The sequence below is a fragment of the Brachyistius frenatus genome, unplaced genomic scaffold (assembly GCF_029030835.1).
Source record: "Brachyistius frenatus isolate BFR_SWC_R1_liver_20210118 unplaced genomic scaffold, ASM2903083v1 Contig_57, whole genome shotgun sequence".
NCBI lineage: Eukaryota > Metazoa > Chordata > Actinopteri > Embiotocidae > Brachyistius > Brachyistius frenatus.
This window is the reverse complement of record NW_027210656.1, coordinates 846371-864265: the sequence shown is the minus strand read 5'-3', so window position 1 is coordinate 864265 and position 17895 is coordinate 846371. Positions and strand designations below refer to the sequence as shown.

Sequence of the window (17895 nt, the reverse complement as noted above, 5' to 3'; positions counted from 1 at the left end):
AAACATCAACTGCATAAATGTCAGGTCACAACAATCAGACAGCGGCTCTGATCAAACAGGAGAATCTAAATACTACAGTGCTCTCCAGACATAGCAAGCAGTCGGGGAAGATATCAAATAATGTGTGAGAATAAAGAAAAATCTTTGCATGAAAACATTATGTGCAGGTTTGCTCCTCCTTTAGTAAAAAAAAAAAAAAAAAAAAAAAAAAAAAAAGTAAGCCAAGCAGTATAATGTTACCCGGGCCATAAAATGTGATGACTCGCAACATTATGCTGGTATTACACCTGCCAATATGGCTACAGATAAAAGGTCAGAGGGATTTGCCTTTCCTGCATGCTGTTCACAAACACAAACACTCCTGACGAGACCAGTACATACGCACACAGCACTTCCACGTCAAAAACAATCCACATCAACATGACTCAGACAAATAACCCACACCAATAACGTAACACAGCTAATCCCCACGAAAAAGAGAACAACAGCCAAGAGGACACAACAACAGCTAGACGGAAATGAACTCCATCAAGACCCACTTCTCTGGCTGCTGCACAAAAATACATTCATGCAAAAGATTGAGGGAGGCGATTACCCACGTAAAGCTGTTTCATTGCTAAAAGACTTCTGTGTGTGTGTGTGTGTGTGTGTGTGTGTGTGTGTGTGTGTGTGTGTGTGTGTGTGTGTGTGTGTGTGTGTGTGTGTGTGTGTGTGTGTGTGTGTGTGTGTGTGTGTGTGTGTGTGTGTGGTTACTACATCCCCGCAGCTTTGGGACTGTTTAATGTTAAAAACATCACATGTTAACATAGGACTCAACAGTGGATTATGGCACAGAATAAACACCTTCGACACAATGGAGCTATTCAACCACCCCCAAAGCTGCGCTTGACTGGTTATACAATTTCTGGATTTTTCCCCAACAGTCATTAGTCATTAGTTCACTAGTCTGGAATACAAAAACAACACAAAAGCTAATACACCAGTCTTTTCACATTCTGCAGCAGTCTATTTGCTATATTTGGAGAGGAAACTTTTAATAAATGTACCTTTAAACTGAAATCTGAGCAGTGGCTGAAAGGACATGACCTCAGGCCTCAAAGTCTATGTTCGAAGGTTGTTCTGTTCCCTTTTAGTTCTGCTTAATTGAGGAGATGGCAGCGCAGCCCAAAGGGACTGTCCTGCAAAGAAGGGCAATATCCTCTGACTGCTTGTGCTTTGAAATCCAATTACACCAATCTATCGATCCTCATGAATAAAGAACCGTTTGGGCTGAACAGAATCTGACTGTCCGTTATCTTGGCTCAAAAATAATACATTTTTGAGCTTGTCCACTTGTCTATAAAGCTGGCTGTGTGTGTGTGTGTGTGTGTGTGTGTGTGTGTGTGTGTGTGTGTGTGTGTGTGTGTGTGCGTGCGTGCGTGCGTGCGTGCGTGCGTGCGTGCGTGCGTGCGTGCGTGCGTGCGTGCGTGCGTGTGTGTGTGTGTGTGTGTGTGTGTGTGTCATCTCCAGACAGAGCCAAGAGGATAAATATGGGAGGAAATAGAGGTCGCTCTATGACATCGTCTGCCACTTTCTCTCAAAAGGACCCTGGCCTCCCACTGTGACTCCTGCGCTCTGTACCTTCTGCTTGCCACATCGACTGTAGATAAAAGAGACAACTGACAAAAACAAAAAGAAAGAAAGAATCCAAAGCTTTAGGATAAATTACATATTTGACCGATTGGTCAAATCTGCCAAAAAAAAACATTCTCTCTCTCAAAGCAGCTTGTAAGTGTTCTGATTCAGAACAGTGTTACACAAAAAACAACTGCACGTGGTTAAAGTCGAACAAGATCTATGTCTGTTGTTACTGCTACGCCTCACTGGTCTGAACCCAACCTCATTATAAAAGCATTCGCAACTTTACAGACTAAATAAAACTACTGATGCAAAACATCCCTGTTCTGCTATTCAGGTACAATTGCTAGGGGACGAAAGCTGCACTCTTTAGTCAGGAATTACTCCGCACAAATAAAGAGAGAACAATTACAATGGAGAGGGAACAACTTCACAAATAATTGAGAATTATCCACGCCGCATTGCCTGGTTTTCAAATCCTTTACAGCTTTATTCAACACTCACAAGGAAGCTGAAATAATGGAGAGCCTCATCTTTCAATTGGAAGGATGGACTTGTCACAGCTACATTTGAAATGAGTTTTGGAGTAAGCATTACAGGTACAGTAATTGGACTATCCACACAAAGACTTGCCAGACACTTTTACAAAGTGGATTCTTCTTAAAATTGCAAATTACTGCTAGTCATTATCGGCTGGAACTCCAGCCATCTTCTCAATGCTCACACAGAAACACTGATGGATTGCTGTTTCTTTCTATAATAATTTACCTCTATGTTTCCCTTGAGAGTGAATGTGTTGTTTGTTAAGTAGTCCCTCGCCTGTGCTCCCCTGAGCCTCCTGCTGCCCCTCTAATTGGCAGAATTATACTGTCACCCTTCAGTAGCTTCAGTAGTTCCAAAATATTAATTTTCACATCATTATTGCAGAAAACATTACACAGTGCATGAAAGCTAATGATCTACAGGTAAATAAAAATGTGAACTGTTCAAGGTTTAGGGGTAAAAACACAGTGTGTGCACACACTAGAACAACCACAAGTGTCATTACTGTCATTAACAGTCACTTTGTTCAAGTGTCTATAAGCTGTGGTGCTGAAATGGAAGCAGCTAAATGTAAGTCAGCCATCGTCAATTTTATTACAGCTTTTGTTTACCTACAATAATTTCCAGAATGTTAATTGCTCAATAAAAACAGTAAACGGTAATAGCTGAAAGAAGTCTGAATGGAGTGTGCTGATATATCAATGAATCACAGAATGTGGTGGCCCACACTGAAGAGGTTTAATCAAGAAAAATAAATGAAAACATCAGCATAAGTGCTCCAAAGATGTGCAGGGCCTTCAGAATGCAGTAAAAATGTAAACTAGAATCAAAATAAATTAATTTCTTATAGAGTTTGATGGTTGAGACTTAACACAACTGCTGCTTGGATGTTTTTAAGGACAGTAATGAAGACCTCAGATCAAATAAAAAAGAATAGAAAATCCAGTCCTCACAAGGCAAGTCTTTACCTTAACCAGACTACTTTTGATGAAATACAGCAGTGTCCTCAGCATAAAGTAATAAACTAGCCTATAGCCTAAAATACCTCGGCATTTACTTACGTCGACAGTAAAATAAGACTAAAGCTGGTACCATACCAGCTCTACTTTACTCGTTTTTGGTATCAGATACAACATAAAACTGCCATGATGTCATCTTCAAAATCAACAACAACAACTTTTATTATTGCCTCAGCTCGCTTACAAACTCTACAAAGGGGATACAAAAAGTAGTTCCAGCTCCACCATCCACAGAGAGTGGGAAACAAATAAACAAATAAAAAAGTAGAGTGGAGTCGGAACTGTCAGTACAAAAGGAGCCAAAGAATAAACCTGCGAGGCTGAGGCAACATCTGACATCTGAGGCCATCACTACTGGCCACTGAACATTTGGATTTGTAGAACAGACAATCTCACTGTTCATAACACTGTACTGTCTTGTCAGCACATCGACTCTAAAACTCAACAGTGTTTTGGTATGTTGTACATCAATAATACACCACATACTGTAATAATAAAATAAAATCCCTCACGCAGTCTTAAAAGCTCTAAAGTGCAGAGACATCATAAACTATCTGCATTAAAAGTTTAGGTGAACTGAAGGACAGCACCGATTGCCCCCTGACTCAGCTAACAGCTATCTGTATCATTTTATTTACATATTTATTACATTTGAGTATGTATGAGACAGAAGATAATCAGTTAAGTGTTTCAACATTTCTTATTATTCAGCATGGTGGGGGGGGGGGGGGAATTGCCAGCTGAGGCGTAAACCATCCCATGAATCCTTCGCCGAGGTAATTTACAACTCTACAGGGTTGACTTCATCCGAGGAGAAAAAAACAAACAAATGTCAGCCATGCATGGAAGAGAAAAACGCACAGGGAGAGAGCTACCTGCTGAAACACTCAGCTAACATCTGCTGTGAGCAAGCTTTCACATTTCTACTCATATACTATAAACTGTGAAACATTCTGCATTTAAATCGAAAGGCAAGTGAGGCTTCCGTCTTTGGCAGCACTCAAAGACATGTTTTGATCTCTCTTAAGTAGCCGAATTGTATGAAACTAAAGTATGCAACGGCCGTCACACAAGTACTCTGGCTTTTGTCAGATGGAAATGAAAAAAGTAACTCATGCACAACACAGTTCACAAGAGGGAGACCAAGGACATGTTGCTACGCCTAAGGCGAAATAAAGTAACAGTATTTAGGAGGAAGAAGCACTTGTTACTGCCTCATGTACTCAAATGAATCTCAAGCATTTTAATGTACAAGTCCATTGATCTCTTGGTTGAAGCTAAAGTTAAAATATAAAAAAATTAAGCAGGCAAACAACACTAACTATTTCACACAAGAAGATTACAAAGCATGAGTAGTACTACTTAGCTGATGAAAACAGTTGTATAATGTCCTCTGTGGCTGTGAAGGAGCTCTGTCAAGTAGAATGGGAGGCAGAGCCTTCAGTTTTCAGGCTCCTCCCCTGTGGAACCAGCTCCCAGTTTGTGTTCGAGGGGCAGAAACCCTCTCTAGCTTTAAGATTAGACTCAAAACGTTCCCTTTTGATAAAGCCTATAGTTAGGGCTGGCTCGGGTAGACCTGAACCAACCCTTAGTTATGCTGTTATAGGCCGAGGCTGCTGGGGGGCCTCGTTACACGCTGAGCTTCTTTTCTTTCCTCCTTCTCTTTAACTGACTTATACCTCACCAGCTCGCGTAGTTTCTCTGCTCTGCGCTTGTCGTCTCCACCAACAGTTCTTCTCTTGTATCTCTATGCTGTCCTTTTCTCTCTCTGCTCTCCTCTCACCCCAACCGGTTGAGGCAGATGGCCGCCCACCTCTGAGCCTGGTTCTGTCGGAGGTCTCTTCCTGTTAAGAGGGAGTTTTTTTCTTCCCTCTGTTGGAGGTTTTTCTCCCTTAAAGAGGAGGTTTTTTTTTTTTCCCTCCTAGCTTATGTGGGAATTGTTGAATTGTTGGGTTTCTCTATATAATATTGTAAAGTCTTGCTGTAAGGACTTTAATGTGTTAAGTGCCATGAAATAGCCTGTGTTGTGATTTGGCGCTATATCAATAAAATTGAATTGAATTGAATTATTAATTTTAAACAGAGATGCCAGCTTGGGACACACAACCTTTAAGAATGTGGGCATTTACCTCACAGGAGGAGTCTAATGAAAGGCACTATTTAATTTTGGAGCTTTGGTTTTTACTATTTGATTAAGATTTTACAAACAAAAAACAAGGTCAGCTTATAAAGTATGAATGAAGTATTGAAGTTTTCACCATATTGACCAAGGATAACATTAAAGGGCTCCTTCCACAGCACTGTACAAATCAATATAATATTCTAACATTCTGAGAGTGGTTATTGGGATTAGTTTTACACAGTAAACATTTACCGAAGTAAATGTTTTTAAGGCAGGATTTTTACTTGCAATCTGTTTTATTATAATTTCTTTTTAGGTGAAAGATCTGATTGCAGAGGTAAAACAAATGATGGTGTTAGTGGGAGTTTTAGGAGGAAAAAAAAATCACAATCTACTTTTAAAAAACAAATAAAATGTAAACCAGATGGGTAATCATGTAACAAACATGCAGTTTTAACAGTTAAACCAACGTAATTTGTCTGTCAGTTTACATCTAATTTCTATTTGGAAACTTTGCTTTAAAAAAAAAGTTACCAGGTCATAAAAAACTCCAATAAGGCTAGAAACAGATTCTTTTACGAAGAGCTTGATATCGGTCTGTGATTACAGCAACATTATTCTGCTTATCATCTTGCAGTAAGTACCAGTAATAACAGCCTGAGAGGCATAAATTATTTTTGATCCTACATGACAGCTTGTGGGGAAACATTTTACAGCCTAGTAATTTGGGAATACACCATCGTTGCTTTGAAACAGGTTCTGAGAAAATAAAGTGAGTTTGAAGGAGCGCAGACCAACGGCAGCGTTCCGGTCTATGAAGCAACTCTGTAATGCTCCTCAGAGTACTGCTAAGATGTTTAGTGCTCTAAAGCAGCCTAATCACTCGTGACATCCACTCAGGAACAATAAACCACTGAGAATCTCTGTTCAAGTCTGAAGAAAGACATCAAACCTCCCCCCCCAAAATAGCTGATGCTGAGGCCTACGAGGTGGTCAAAGGAGGAATATTTGTGTTTTAAAAAATTTCAGGGAACAACCACATTTAAAACACAGTTGTGACATTTAGTACTCTGGAACATTAATACCAAAACTTCCCCCTGTATTGCAGTCCGGCTGAAACAACACAACACTGATCTGAGCCCACGTTAGATGGCCAGCCCCCCGGAAGCCTGTCACAGGCAGACTGAAACCCTCCTGACTGGGAGGGAGTGTTGGACAGGAGGTGAGGAGTTGAGCCGAACCAGCACTTGTCGCATGTTAAGTAAGAAGCTGTGACACCAGCGCAAAGCACCGAGGCCCGAAAACAATGACACCCCCCCTCCCCCCACAGACCTGACAGTCTGCAAGCAGAAAACATGTTTTAGCCTAAGACAGTGGCATAAATAAACAATGACATAACGGCAGCTGAAAATTTCAGCTTTGATTAAGAAACATGTTTTTCATATTTCAATCAGATGCTGCAACAACAGACTTCAAGTGCAATCTCTGGTCTGTAAAAAGGTAATGTGGAAATGGAAAGGAAAGCCCAAACAATAAACTCTTTATGCACATGAATGCCGGACTGTCTTTCTGAATCTTGACTTCAAATACATGGGGACGTCATATTAATTATCACAGGATAGACATTCATCTTGTGGATTGTTTCTTGCCCAAATAATTATTGAAACATAAATCACCTTAGAGTAAAGCCATTATTTTTCACCAACTGGTGTAGCCCCCTGTTATTTAGCTTGAAGCTCCGCCCCCTTAGTTACTGTTGTCATGCTTGTCAAGCTTGCCACTGTAGCACAGCACATGTGCAGGTTACGTTGATAACAGGGACTGGCTACCAGGGTTGTAGGATACTGTAGAATGGATAGATTTACACAATCAGAATAGAGACCCTGCAGACTGTAAACATAGTGCGCTTTGGTATAAATAAGGGAATGATTTCAGATGCACATGAATTGGTTAAAATCGCCATCTGCAGCTGGCTTTGAAAAGTTGAAATGTTTCCAGCTGATTCGATCCAAAGCAAGAACGCTGTAAAAGGGGTCTTAAATTTGCACATGTATTCTCATGTGTTATAATACCAGCATCCTAGGGTGAATATTCCAGTCCCTAACATGGAGTTTTCTCACATAACCTGCATACTCTTAAAATAATGTAGTTAGATGATGACATGCCCCTTGCCTTAAGAAATTTAACAAAGTTGCAGCTTCCATCATAGCAGATGAGCACACAGTTTTATGCTTACAGATTTGTATTTTCTTTTTCTTTTTTTTGTGGAGAGGCTTGAAAAAGACACCACCCTCACTCTTTCTACAAGCCCATCCACACCACTTTGGCTTCTCGGGAAATACAAAGCTCGCCATACCTGCTGTGCCTGGTTACAGTTGCTAAGCTATAATTGAACAATCACTGTTTACGATCCTATTTTCTACGTAATAACATGGTTGTAAAGGAGTGAGTGTGTGTGAGATTGAAGAATGTAGATTTGAACCTTGTAGACTCTAAACATGGGAAATGTCTTTGTCAGCTGAGCCAGCTGTTCACCACTATATCTGTTCATTTCTGCTCACGGGCAATTGACATCTCTCCTTGTCAGCTCTTCTCAAAATGACACTGTCAAGAGTGTAAAAATACTCGAAAAAGCGCGAGCAGGAGAACCCCATCTCACCTCAGCCTCTCCTCCTCCTTTTTTCGCAGCTTCATGTCCCGCTGGACCACTTTCAAGACGTGCTCGGCCTCGTCGTCCGTTAGGCCCGACAGGTCCAGCTTGCGGCCCATTTTTCTCGCCCTCGCCACGCTGAGCTGCTGCTGCTGCTGGTCAAAGAGGGAAGGAGGAGGAGAGGCTCTGTTGCTCTGGGGGTCGAGGTGGGGAAAACCCTGGAGGAGGAGAAATGGAAAAATAAAAATGTGTTTGTGGAATCAGTTTACTCCTTCAGAGCGGAACATTAATATGCCTCACACCTGTCTCTATGTCGGAAAGGAATTCAGTCATTTATAACTTTAATCAACCTCTATTTGCTGTGGAATTAAACAATCAATAGGTGTGTGGTAGCATATTAAGTAATGATCAATGTCATATTTGCACAACAAGACTATTAGAACATAAAGGTCCACTGAAAAGGTTCTCTTCTCTTGCCATGCAATGTATTCTGCCAAGTTTGCTTTGTGACTAGTTGCCCTCCTGCAGGATGAGCCTCCATCTCTGAGCAGCTGAAAATGGAATGAGAGTCGTTCCTGGAAAGATTTGTGTTTTCATCATGTAATGTGTTGAAAAGTAAGTTGAGCTCGTGAAAAATGTTAACCTAAACAACTTATGCTGCCTTTATCAAAGTAAATATATTCCAAATGTTCTGATAACATTTCTTTGGTACCTTTCTATGGAATGAAACAGTAGCTACCATTAAAATGTGATCTGCATGTACACTCAGTTGCCAATTCATGATGTACACCTGACACAAATGTTAATAAAATCTGTCTGATACAGTTCTGTAATAAACAATGGTTAAAATGTTTAATCTTTTGCTGAAAGCAGTTTTAAAGTCTAACATTTTCTGCTCAAATATCAAGCGGTTTGTGTGAGACTGAATGTTTTGAGCTCAATGCTAATGCCATAATGATAGTGACACTGCTATGCTGATGTTGAGCACTTACAATGATCTAAGATCAGCATGTTAGCGAGTTAACATGCTGATGATGCTTAGCAGCTTAACTGTCATATTTACCATTATTCACCATATCAAGTTTAGTGTGTTTACATGTTAACATTTTTTTCAATTAGTATGAAAGACAAATTACAATGCAATACAGCGATGCAATTTTTGGAGACGTCGACTCAAAAAACAATCGGTTACAAACCGAAAATTACTGCACATAAGTATGTGTAGGTAAGCAACTACTTGGAAAACAAATTAGAGAGGAAGTTTTGCATAATGGAATAATCTTCAACAGCTTCACAAATGGCAAGTCTATAGGCCTACAGTAGTTTTACTCTCCAGACCAGAAACATTCAAAACACACCTTTGTATCTATTTGCCGTGTGATAAGATTGTACTTTTGCATAGAACATGCAAAGCAGGGTGGTAAGCTGTGAAGAGCCTTTTCTGTCAATCGTCAACAAACACAAACATTGTAGTTAAACAAAAACAGGTCATGTTTTTGCCTAGGGACCCATAACAGTGGGCCTGTGTTGTACTGTAAACACACTGTATTACACACACATATTCAAATCTAATATACAGCTACAGCCTATTGTGCATTTGGCGTTATTTGATTTTGTGTCGACTTTTGGATCACATTTTAATAAGTGTGTACGGTAAATGCTTTCCTATACTCTGAGGTCAGAACAGGCCAGACAGAGAGGAAGAAGTGAAAAAGGGATAATGGGGAGGTGAGATAGAGGGGCCGGCTATAAAAATAAAGCAGGGACGACAGGAGGAAAAGAGAGGTAAAGACAGATGGGGGGATGGACAGGACAAGGTCCATTAACGACAAGGTCTAAACAAGACGGGAGAGCACTAGCTGTGGAGAGAGCAATGATGACTCAGAAGGCCAGACAATTATGTCCGTTCTATTATTGGGCCAATAGCTTCATCGACAGACCATTTCTCCTCTTGCTCAGCTTATTAGTCATTCCTCCGGTTCATTTGAGGGCCTGTCTCATAATAGACTGTTGTTCAACTTTGTTGAATATTAAGTTTCAATAATACAAAACCGAACTGAGCTCATGATCTTTGGTTTCTTAAACCCATAACTCGTACTTTTACTTCATGTAGAATATATTTGTAACTGTGATATTCAGCTCCGGTTATTCCAAAACACTTTCTAATATTTTCACGGTAAAATAAACTTTAGATCATTTGCTGAAAATTGAAGAGTAGTTTTCATTTTGATGAAACCAGCGGGAAAGTTTTATTTCACCCTTACCCAAATCTCCCTCTGATGTGTTCATGAGTCATTTGAATGAGTAGGAACATAATACATTATCAACGAGGGCAAACTCAACAACACAGATACACACACTCGTTCGCACATGAAAAGTGCGAGAATGAGGTCTTTTCACATTCTCAGCGATGGTGGGAAAAAAAAGGTGCAAAATCTCTCAGTCTCAGAAATGTGGTATCACAGAGTGTAAATACAGCCCGTCACAATACCATTCAGAAACACTCCCCATTCAGTCGCAGTGAAAAGAGACCTTGTCCTTCACCTCTGCGAAAGTTTTCGAGTCTAACAGAATCATGTTTTACAGACAAAATGTTAACAAACACTCAGACACATGTGGATGACACATGTGCCAGCTTGTGCCCACAATGTACACCGAAAATATTACATGACTGCCAGGAACCTTAAGTCCTTTGATCTTTGAAAATAAGTATAAACCTGTCATAGTCCCATTTTCTTGCCCTGGGTGGGTTCGTTTATCTGCTTTTAACACATTTAATAGATCCTGTACATCACAATGGATGGCGATGGATTTGTTTATATAACCTGAGCCAGAACCGGCACACCTTCATGCTAAAGCTGCAAACAGCACATTACAGTAAAACGTGTGACATCATATGCATCCTTGGTGGACCCCGCCAGTCAGCTGGGATTGGCACCAGTACCCCAGTGATCATGTTCAGGATAAAGCAGGTATACATAATGGAGAAGGAGCCTATTTGACCTCCCGTTACCATTTCATCAAAGCAACAACAACAAAATTATACAAAAATATGAAGTGATGCCAAACTGAAACCTCACATTCTTCTAAAGACAGTATTTACTGAACAGGTTCACGTTTCAACAAAAAAACACAAGCATCCACCAACATATCCGATTAGATCCATTAACAGAAAACAGAAGGACATCACGCATCATTTGATTAACAAAACCAAAATGTTAAAAGTAGAACTTTTAAAGAGGGTCATGCAGGATTCATTCCCCCAGATACTAGTTTTATGCTAAACTACACAGCTGCAGGATGCAGTCTTACTCTTGAAATGAGACTAAATAATCCTCCATCCTTCCCACAATCTTGAACGTTTCATTTTAACACTCATAATAACATTAGTCTCAAATTCCATCGTTAAGTGAATGACCGTCTCATGTCCTGTCCTGTCCTATCCTATCCGATCCAATCCAATCCGATTCGATTCAATCTGATTAGGTCCTATCCTAACCTATCCAATCCTGTCCAATCCAATCCTATCTGATCTCGTCCTATCCTGTGGTGTTCAGTCCTGTCCGGTCCTGGCCTGTTCTATCCTTTCCAATCCTGTTAAATCCAATCTGAATCGATCCCATCCTTTCCTGTCCTGTCCTATCTGGTCCTATCCTTTGATTTTATAACTGATACAAATAACATTTAAACACATTTTACATCCAACTAAATGCTACCTAAATGTCTTGTCTAATGACTCTTTTAACACAGTTTTGACCTTAACTGTCAAAAAGCAGGTAAACAAAACAGAACATTTTCACACCTGCAGGTTTGACTGTCTTGATGTCAACGGTGCATCAAACTCTACTTACTGGTAAAACCCATCAAAGAAAGTAATCTTATTTTATATTCAAAGATCTGCAACCCAACACATGGAGTGAAGAATATTCTCACTCCTTAAATCAGCAGCTGGAATATCAAGCCATCGGCTCTGAACTAAATCACAACAGAAACAGTGGCAGTCTTGCATATTTCTCCTCAATCCTTGTTACTCTCCTTAATGTCTAGAGATGAATGCACCATGACTGTATGGCCATTACTGTATGGCCACAAGGGAAGGCAATTATTGTGGCCTTCTTTTTACAGTGAGTGGTGTCAAGGACAGGGATGGAGCATCATTTATATAGTATAGTTGTTTTTAGGGAAAGATCAAGAATATGTTTAAAGTACTGAACCAATTTTACACTTAGAAGCTTGTGAACAGGTCTTACGTAGTCGTGCTGCTTGTGTGAAAAACTGTGCATAAAGGCTTTTGTGGCTTATTGTGGGAGCTGCATGAAATCTAAACTGCCTCAGTCAATGTTAATTGAGTCCGCATCTGTTGAACTTTGACTTCTGTTGACACTCCTGGCTATAGAGTATTTTTAGATGCTACTGGCATAACACACCTGAATCTGTCCAGTCTGATGAACTGAGTCGAATTGCACTATGTGTAATGTAGGTGCCAAGTCTCCATATAAAGAATGATCACTCTCAGTCAAATACTTTGTAAGTGTTCACATTCTTGGGCCATAAAGCTGATTTCAACAGAGCACAAAGTTGTAGATATGCAAATATGTTGCTTCAAAGAAACTACAAATTCTAAAACATGAATGCTTCACACATATCTTTAATCTGACATCACAGAAGATCTATACAATCAGCCTGGTTTCAAGGGGGACACCCAATATTAGTGTCACCACTTAAGCGCCTGAATAAATATGAAATATAATGGTCAGATCTTTTCTACTGTTCCTGAATTATTGTGTTGACTAATGGCCAAAAAACTTGTTTTTGTAGAACATTATGATGTCACAGTGAAGTTGACCTTTGACATTTTGGATATAAAATGCTATCACTTGACTATGGCCACAAACACGATAAAACTTTTGACCTTTGATTAACAAATTCTAATCAGTCCATCCTTGTGTCCAAGTGAACGTTTGTGCCAAATCTGAACAAATTTCCTCATGGCATTCCTAAGATATCGCTTTCACAGGAAAGAGAGGGATGGACAACTCAAAAACAGAATGCCTTTGACCACAGCTGTAACCAGTACAGAGGCGTCTTAATACACGTTTGGTCACTATTGTCAAATTGTGACTGGCACTACAATAAAGTGTACCAGTGTAATATTGTCAGATTACTAGAGCAACAAGTTCATTCTGACACACTCAGTACAGAGACGGGAAGAGAATGACTTGAGAGGGAAAATAGGTCACACTGATGCATCTCTTCGGAGAAAGAATAGAACCCTGTATTTTCCTCAAAGGACACATCATGCACATCAATCAACCACGTCTTTAATGAAACTGAGGACACACTGATACTAAATCACTAAAGCACACTTAAAACCGAGTCATCCTACACCGTGCTGCAAAGCACTTGGCTCTGCTGCTGTCTATCACCTTGGAGAGTCAGCAGAGGATGAGCGTGCTGAGGACAAGGCCCTGTTGGGGCGCTAAAAGGGCAGGTGCAGCCGAGCGCTAAATGAACTGCTTGTTTTAGACACTCTCCATTGAATCAGCTTTTTGTCACAGCCGGAGGGAAGGAGATCAAGAACGACTTGGTTGAAATTACTATTTGGACTGAAGGTGAATACACTGGACTGACTTTGCGGATCTGCATTTGGTCACTGTGAGTGATGCTTTTGCGTGTGGGAAATATGTGCTGGAAGATGTCCGACATTGTGCTTGAAAATAAAGAACAGCTCACCGCAAATACTTTAAAAGCTTTGTTTTTGTGTGCAATGGCCTTTCTTTGTCTCTTTGGCCATTTGTCATCTTACAGACACAAGACAGCAGAAACGAATGTGTTCAAGGTGTTTTTGCGACCCAGCATATGGCCACTATCTGTCAAGATGACATCAAGAGTTGCCAACAGAGAGGAAACAGAAGCAACAAGATGTTATTGGACTATAGTTCAGTTTAAGGAATGGATGCAGTACACTGCATGTGAACTAAAAATGTATATTCCTTCAACTGCTTCAAGGTCTTACTAAGTGTAAAGCCAGAAGCAAAGGACATAGTGTGAACAGACCTGTCGTTAGTTATGAATTTATGAGAATACAACCGTGAAAAATATTCACACGTAAAATCCTCAAGGGAAGAGCATGAAAAACACCATTATCATCTGCAGATAAATTGGGGAAATTATAAGATTACAGATTAGATTGCATTACCCTATATTGTGTCTATGAACATTAAATGCAATAAATACCATGAACTGACATCACTTTTTCTACATAGTTAAATACTCCTCATTACAAACTTGCTTTGGTAACATTGAATGGGGAGAAATTGTCTGTATGACATACTGTCACTAAACGTACACACCTTATCTTAAACACATGGGAAGTACTAAATCACAGGGAGAGAGAGTTTAAAAGGTCATTAAGATGATGTCATTGACTACGGTAAAAACAATCCAGGATCTTGGCAAGTTTTGGCGCCAATCGTCCCATGTTCACGCTTAGTCCCACTCAGAGAGCACTGTATTTGTATACTATAGCTTTATATCCTTTCTACTTCTGTCATTTGGGAAACAGACCTTTGTTTACAGAGGCTATACTAACATGTCACAGTAGAAAAAGCCCTCAAATTAACGATGGCTGAATTCCATTTACCCGCTTCAGTTTCAGAGTCTAGACATTGTGCATGCTGCCTCTGTCAAAATGTCATGGCTTTCTGGGACACTAAAGCAGAATGTGAATCAGAATGCCTGTGAAAATTATAATGCTATTTTGTAGTGTATGATGTCCTAGAAATGTGTCACTAAAGAGTAAATACAACCCAATCATTATGCAAAAAGCTGAAAAACCTCACCTACTTTGCACCTGAAGTTGTTTTACAACAGCCTTGCATATGAGTTACAGCCAATTTTGGTGGAAAATATTGAAAATGCATCCCAGTCACAGTAAACAAAAATTCCAAGCCAATACTGTGGATAAGAATATTGCCAGCTGAAATGAAGGTTGTGCCACAAAAGAATCTTCTACCCAAATATTAACGGTGGGAGCACAATAATCCTCACCAGAAGCTCAGTATGAAGAAGAGCCCTTAATCATTTGTCATTGTCTGACATCTACCTGCCGTGTCACATCCATCACTACCTGGCCAATTACCGCACAGCATAGCAAGATAGGAGGGAGGCTGGCAAGGTGAGAGTGCTGCGGCTACATCTGTGAAGATGCACACTCACACATACTCCGCACATACATGCAATTTGACCTGAAGTATTCAAATACAAACAGATGCTGATTGAATCTGCCTGAAAGGTGTGCATGTGACTTGAGAACTAAGATGGGCTCGTGATTCTTCATTGTCCTTGAGTGAATTACTCAGAATAGCAGACTAATTCATTCAGTATGTGGGTGAATGAGTCCCCCCAGAATGTCAACAGGTAACAGTCAGCTGCACAAAACAAAACAAATAACGCATAATGTGCACTGAGCCGACCTGCACACCCACTCACAGGGGCTGCCAAGAAAGGATTTTGAGCCTGCATTCTCGAGGGTTAAAGTTTTTGTTTTTTTCTGTTGCAATGACTGAGACAAAACGTGACTTTATTTTCAATGGCTTCTACTCATTAAACCACAGCGTCTCCGTTTTTTTTTTTTTTTTTTCATATTTAAAAAGATGAGTCACATCCTGCACCTCCTGGACCTGGTTCTGCTTTTCTTTTCAGCACTCTGGACTGTGATACAGATTCACCTGATGTGTTTGCCTTTGCGTGCAGAAAATCGCCGCATTCTTCTCATTTAAAACCAGCACCTGACGTTCAGACTGCCACGCTAGCTGTGACTATAATAACATCTGTGCAAAATCTGCTTTAGCATCTACACTGATTCAGGCAGCATTTTCACACTGAGGTATGCGAGCACGCGCCGAGCCTGTAAATTACACATCTAAAGCAGACACCTGACACTGAGGCTCATGTCTCACTTCATTATTTCAAACGCTCATTATAACAGGCACACGTTCATCCCTTCCCACTGAGTGCATTTGGAGAATCACTTACACAGGATCAGAGGGAGCCGAATGACCGCCAGTCACAGTCTCTTTCACGTTATTCCAGATATGACACCAAAAAAAAAAAGACGCGGAGGGATGCGCTTCAGCAATTGGAAACTTCCGCGACACCTGTCTGTCTTCCAGATACTTTTTTTTTTTTCCACGCCTGCCCCTCGGATAGTCGCCTTATTATTTTTTTCCCCCCAAAGCAGCGGACGAATGCACGGCTGAATGGGCGATCACGAGGTTTGTATTACACGGAGGAGGGAGGGCGCGCGGCGAGCGAGGTGAGGGATTGGCACCCAACCTTGATGCTTCCTGTGTTAACGGTGACAGCGCGGTGTCACACTCAAGAATGGGGCTTTGAGGGACGTTTCGGGGTTGGAGATCAAAGCTAGTCGACTGTGTTTCCGTGCTTGACTGATCTCAAATCCCCCTCTCGTTTTTTTTTTTTTTTTTTCCTGCTGGCACCTGGGCATACTGCGCTCTAATTTGGCACTGCTGCTCCTGCAGGAGGAGGAAGAGTAAGGGGAGGGGAGGGGAAGGGGAGGAGGAGGAGGAGGAGGAGGAACTATGTTGGCTGACTGATTCATTCACAAAGCCATTCACTGAGCAATTAATCTTGCAGCGAGATAAAACATCCAATTTAATCTAGCAGCATCTATCCGCAGCGTCACTGTCAGCGTCAGATGGATCATATAAATTCACTAATTTGCTTTACTTAGCTTCCATATAGGTTCAGTAACACATTTAATATGGCAAAGCATTAATACATTCTCCAATGCAATACAGGAAAACAAATGTATAATTTGACATAGCCTAAACAATAGAAAATGAAAATAGTGATTACGGATCATAAATTACTTCCTGAGTGTCTACTGTATTCCTAAATGTAATAATCTGGCAAAGCACCGGTGCACTTTAGGAGAAAACCTGACTGTCTGTTGTCTTTATTAGTGCACTGGCTACAGAAATGCTGACACTCGGGCATTGCAAAAACAATTTCTGGGCTGTTGCCCTACACAGTCATACTTTTTTTGCAAAATAAGTAGCTCATCTAACTTTGCAATGACAGGATACTTTATAGAGGTTATAAATCAAGCAAGGTTGGTGTTTTCTTTACACTAAGTCTAAATAAGGCTGCCTTTACAACAAATCCTGCCCAGGTAGTTTCTCAAAGTCATATATCCTATGTATCCGACCCTATTTCACTTGCACAAAATACACTGAGTCATTATATACTTGTGTGCTAAAAACCTGTGTGCCACACTTACAGTAAGTCACACTTCTGAGCTACATACGACAGAAGATGTACAGAGTAAGACACAGTGCTTGTGCAGTGGCAAGTCTCCCAGATACATATTTGATTCATATTTACACTGATAATACAAACACCAAATGTACTGTCAACAGTTAAGTCCAGAGGGTATACAGTTCATGTTTTTCATGCCCTATAAGGAAAAGTGTTACACAGGCATTAGACGAGGTTGCATCAGGCTGGATTCCTACCTGTGTTGGAGATCATCTCCGAGCATCTAATCTTGGCTGAACAACTCAACCGTTGCAATATAGGCCCTAGGTATCAAACAAAACCCAGGACACATTGGGAAGCACTCCATTAATGTAAATAAACTTTATGAAAAGCAGGTCGTTTTCTTAACCCTCGTGTTGTCCTTGGGTCAAAATGACCCGCAGCTGTGTTCAACCAAGTTCTATTTTATTTCTATATTTTTCTATTTTTTTGGGCTCATTGGTCATCATTCTTTAAAGAAACCCTCACAGCCTCCTTGTCACCAATGATCCCAAAAAATATGAAAATAAAATGGAAATTGGTTGAACACAGCTGCGTGTCATTTTGATCCAAGGACAACACGAGGGTTAACTAATAAAGGAGTGTTTTATCTTTCAGTTTAT

The 17895-nt window shown here is 40.5% G+C and overlaps 1 protein-coding gene across 4 annotated transcripts in view; it reads right to left on the bottom strand.

Moving 5' to 3' along the window:
• The window catches only part of myripb (myosin VIIA and Rab interacting protein b), a 105874-nt gene extending 89710 nt beyond the window's left edge, over positions 1-16164 (bottom strand). For 3 of the 4 annotated variants that reach the window (XM_069705548.1, XM_069705545.1, XM_069705546.1), the window contains exons 1-2: positions 15989-16164; positions 7961-8169 (exon numbers count right to left, since the gene is read on the bottom strand). In XM_069705548.1, the coding sequence (XP_069561649.1) occupies positions 7961-8070 (110 nt within the window). In that variant the 5' untranslated portion in view covers positions 8071-8169; positions 15989-16164. The remainder of the gene's footprint in view (positions 1-7960; positions 8170-15988) is intronic. The other variant, XM_069705547.1, reaches the window with a different exon arrangement.
• Between the last annotated feature and the right edge of the window lie 1731 nt (positions 16165-17895).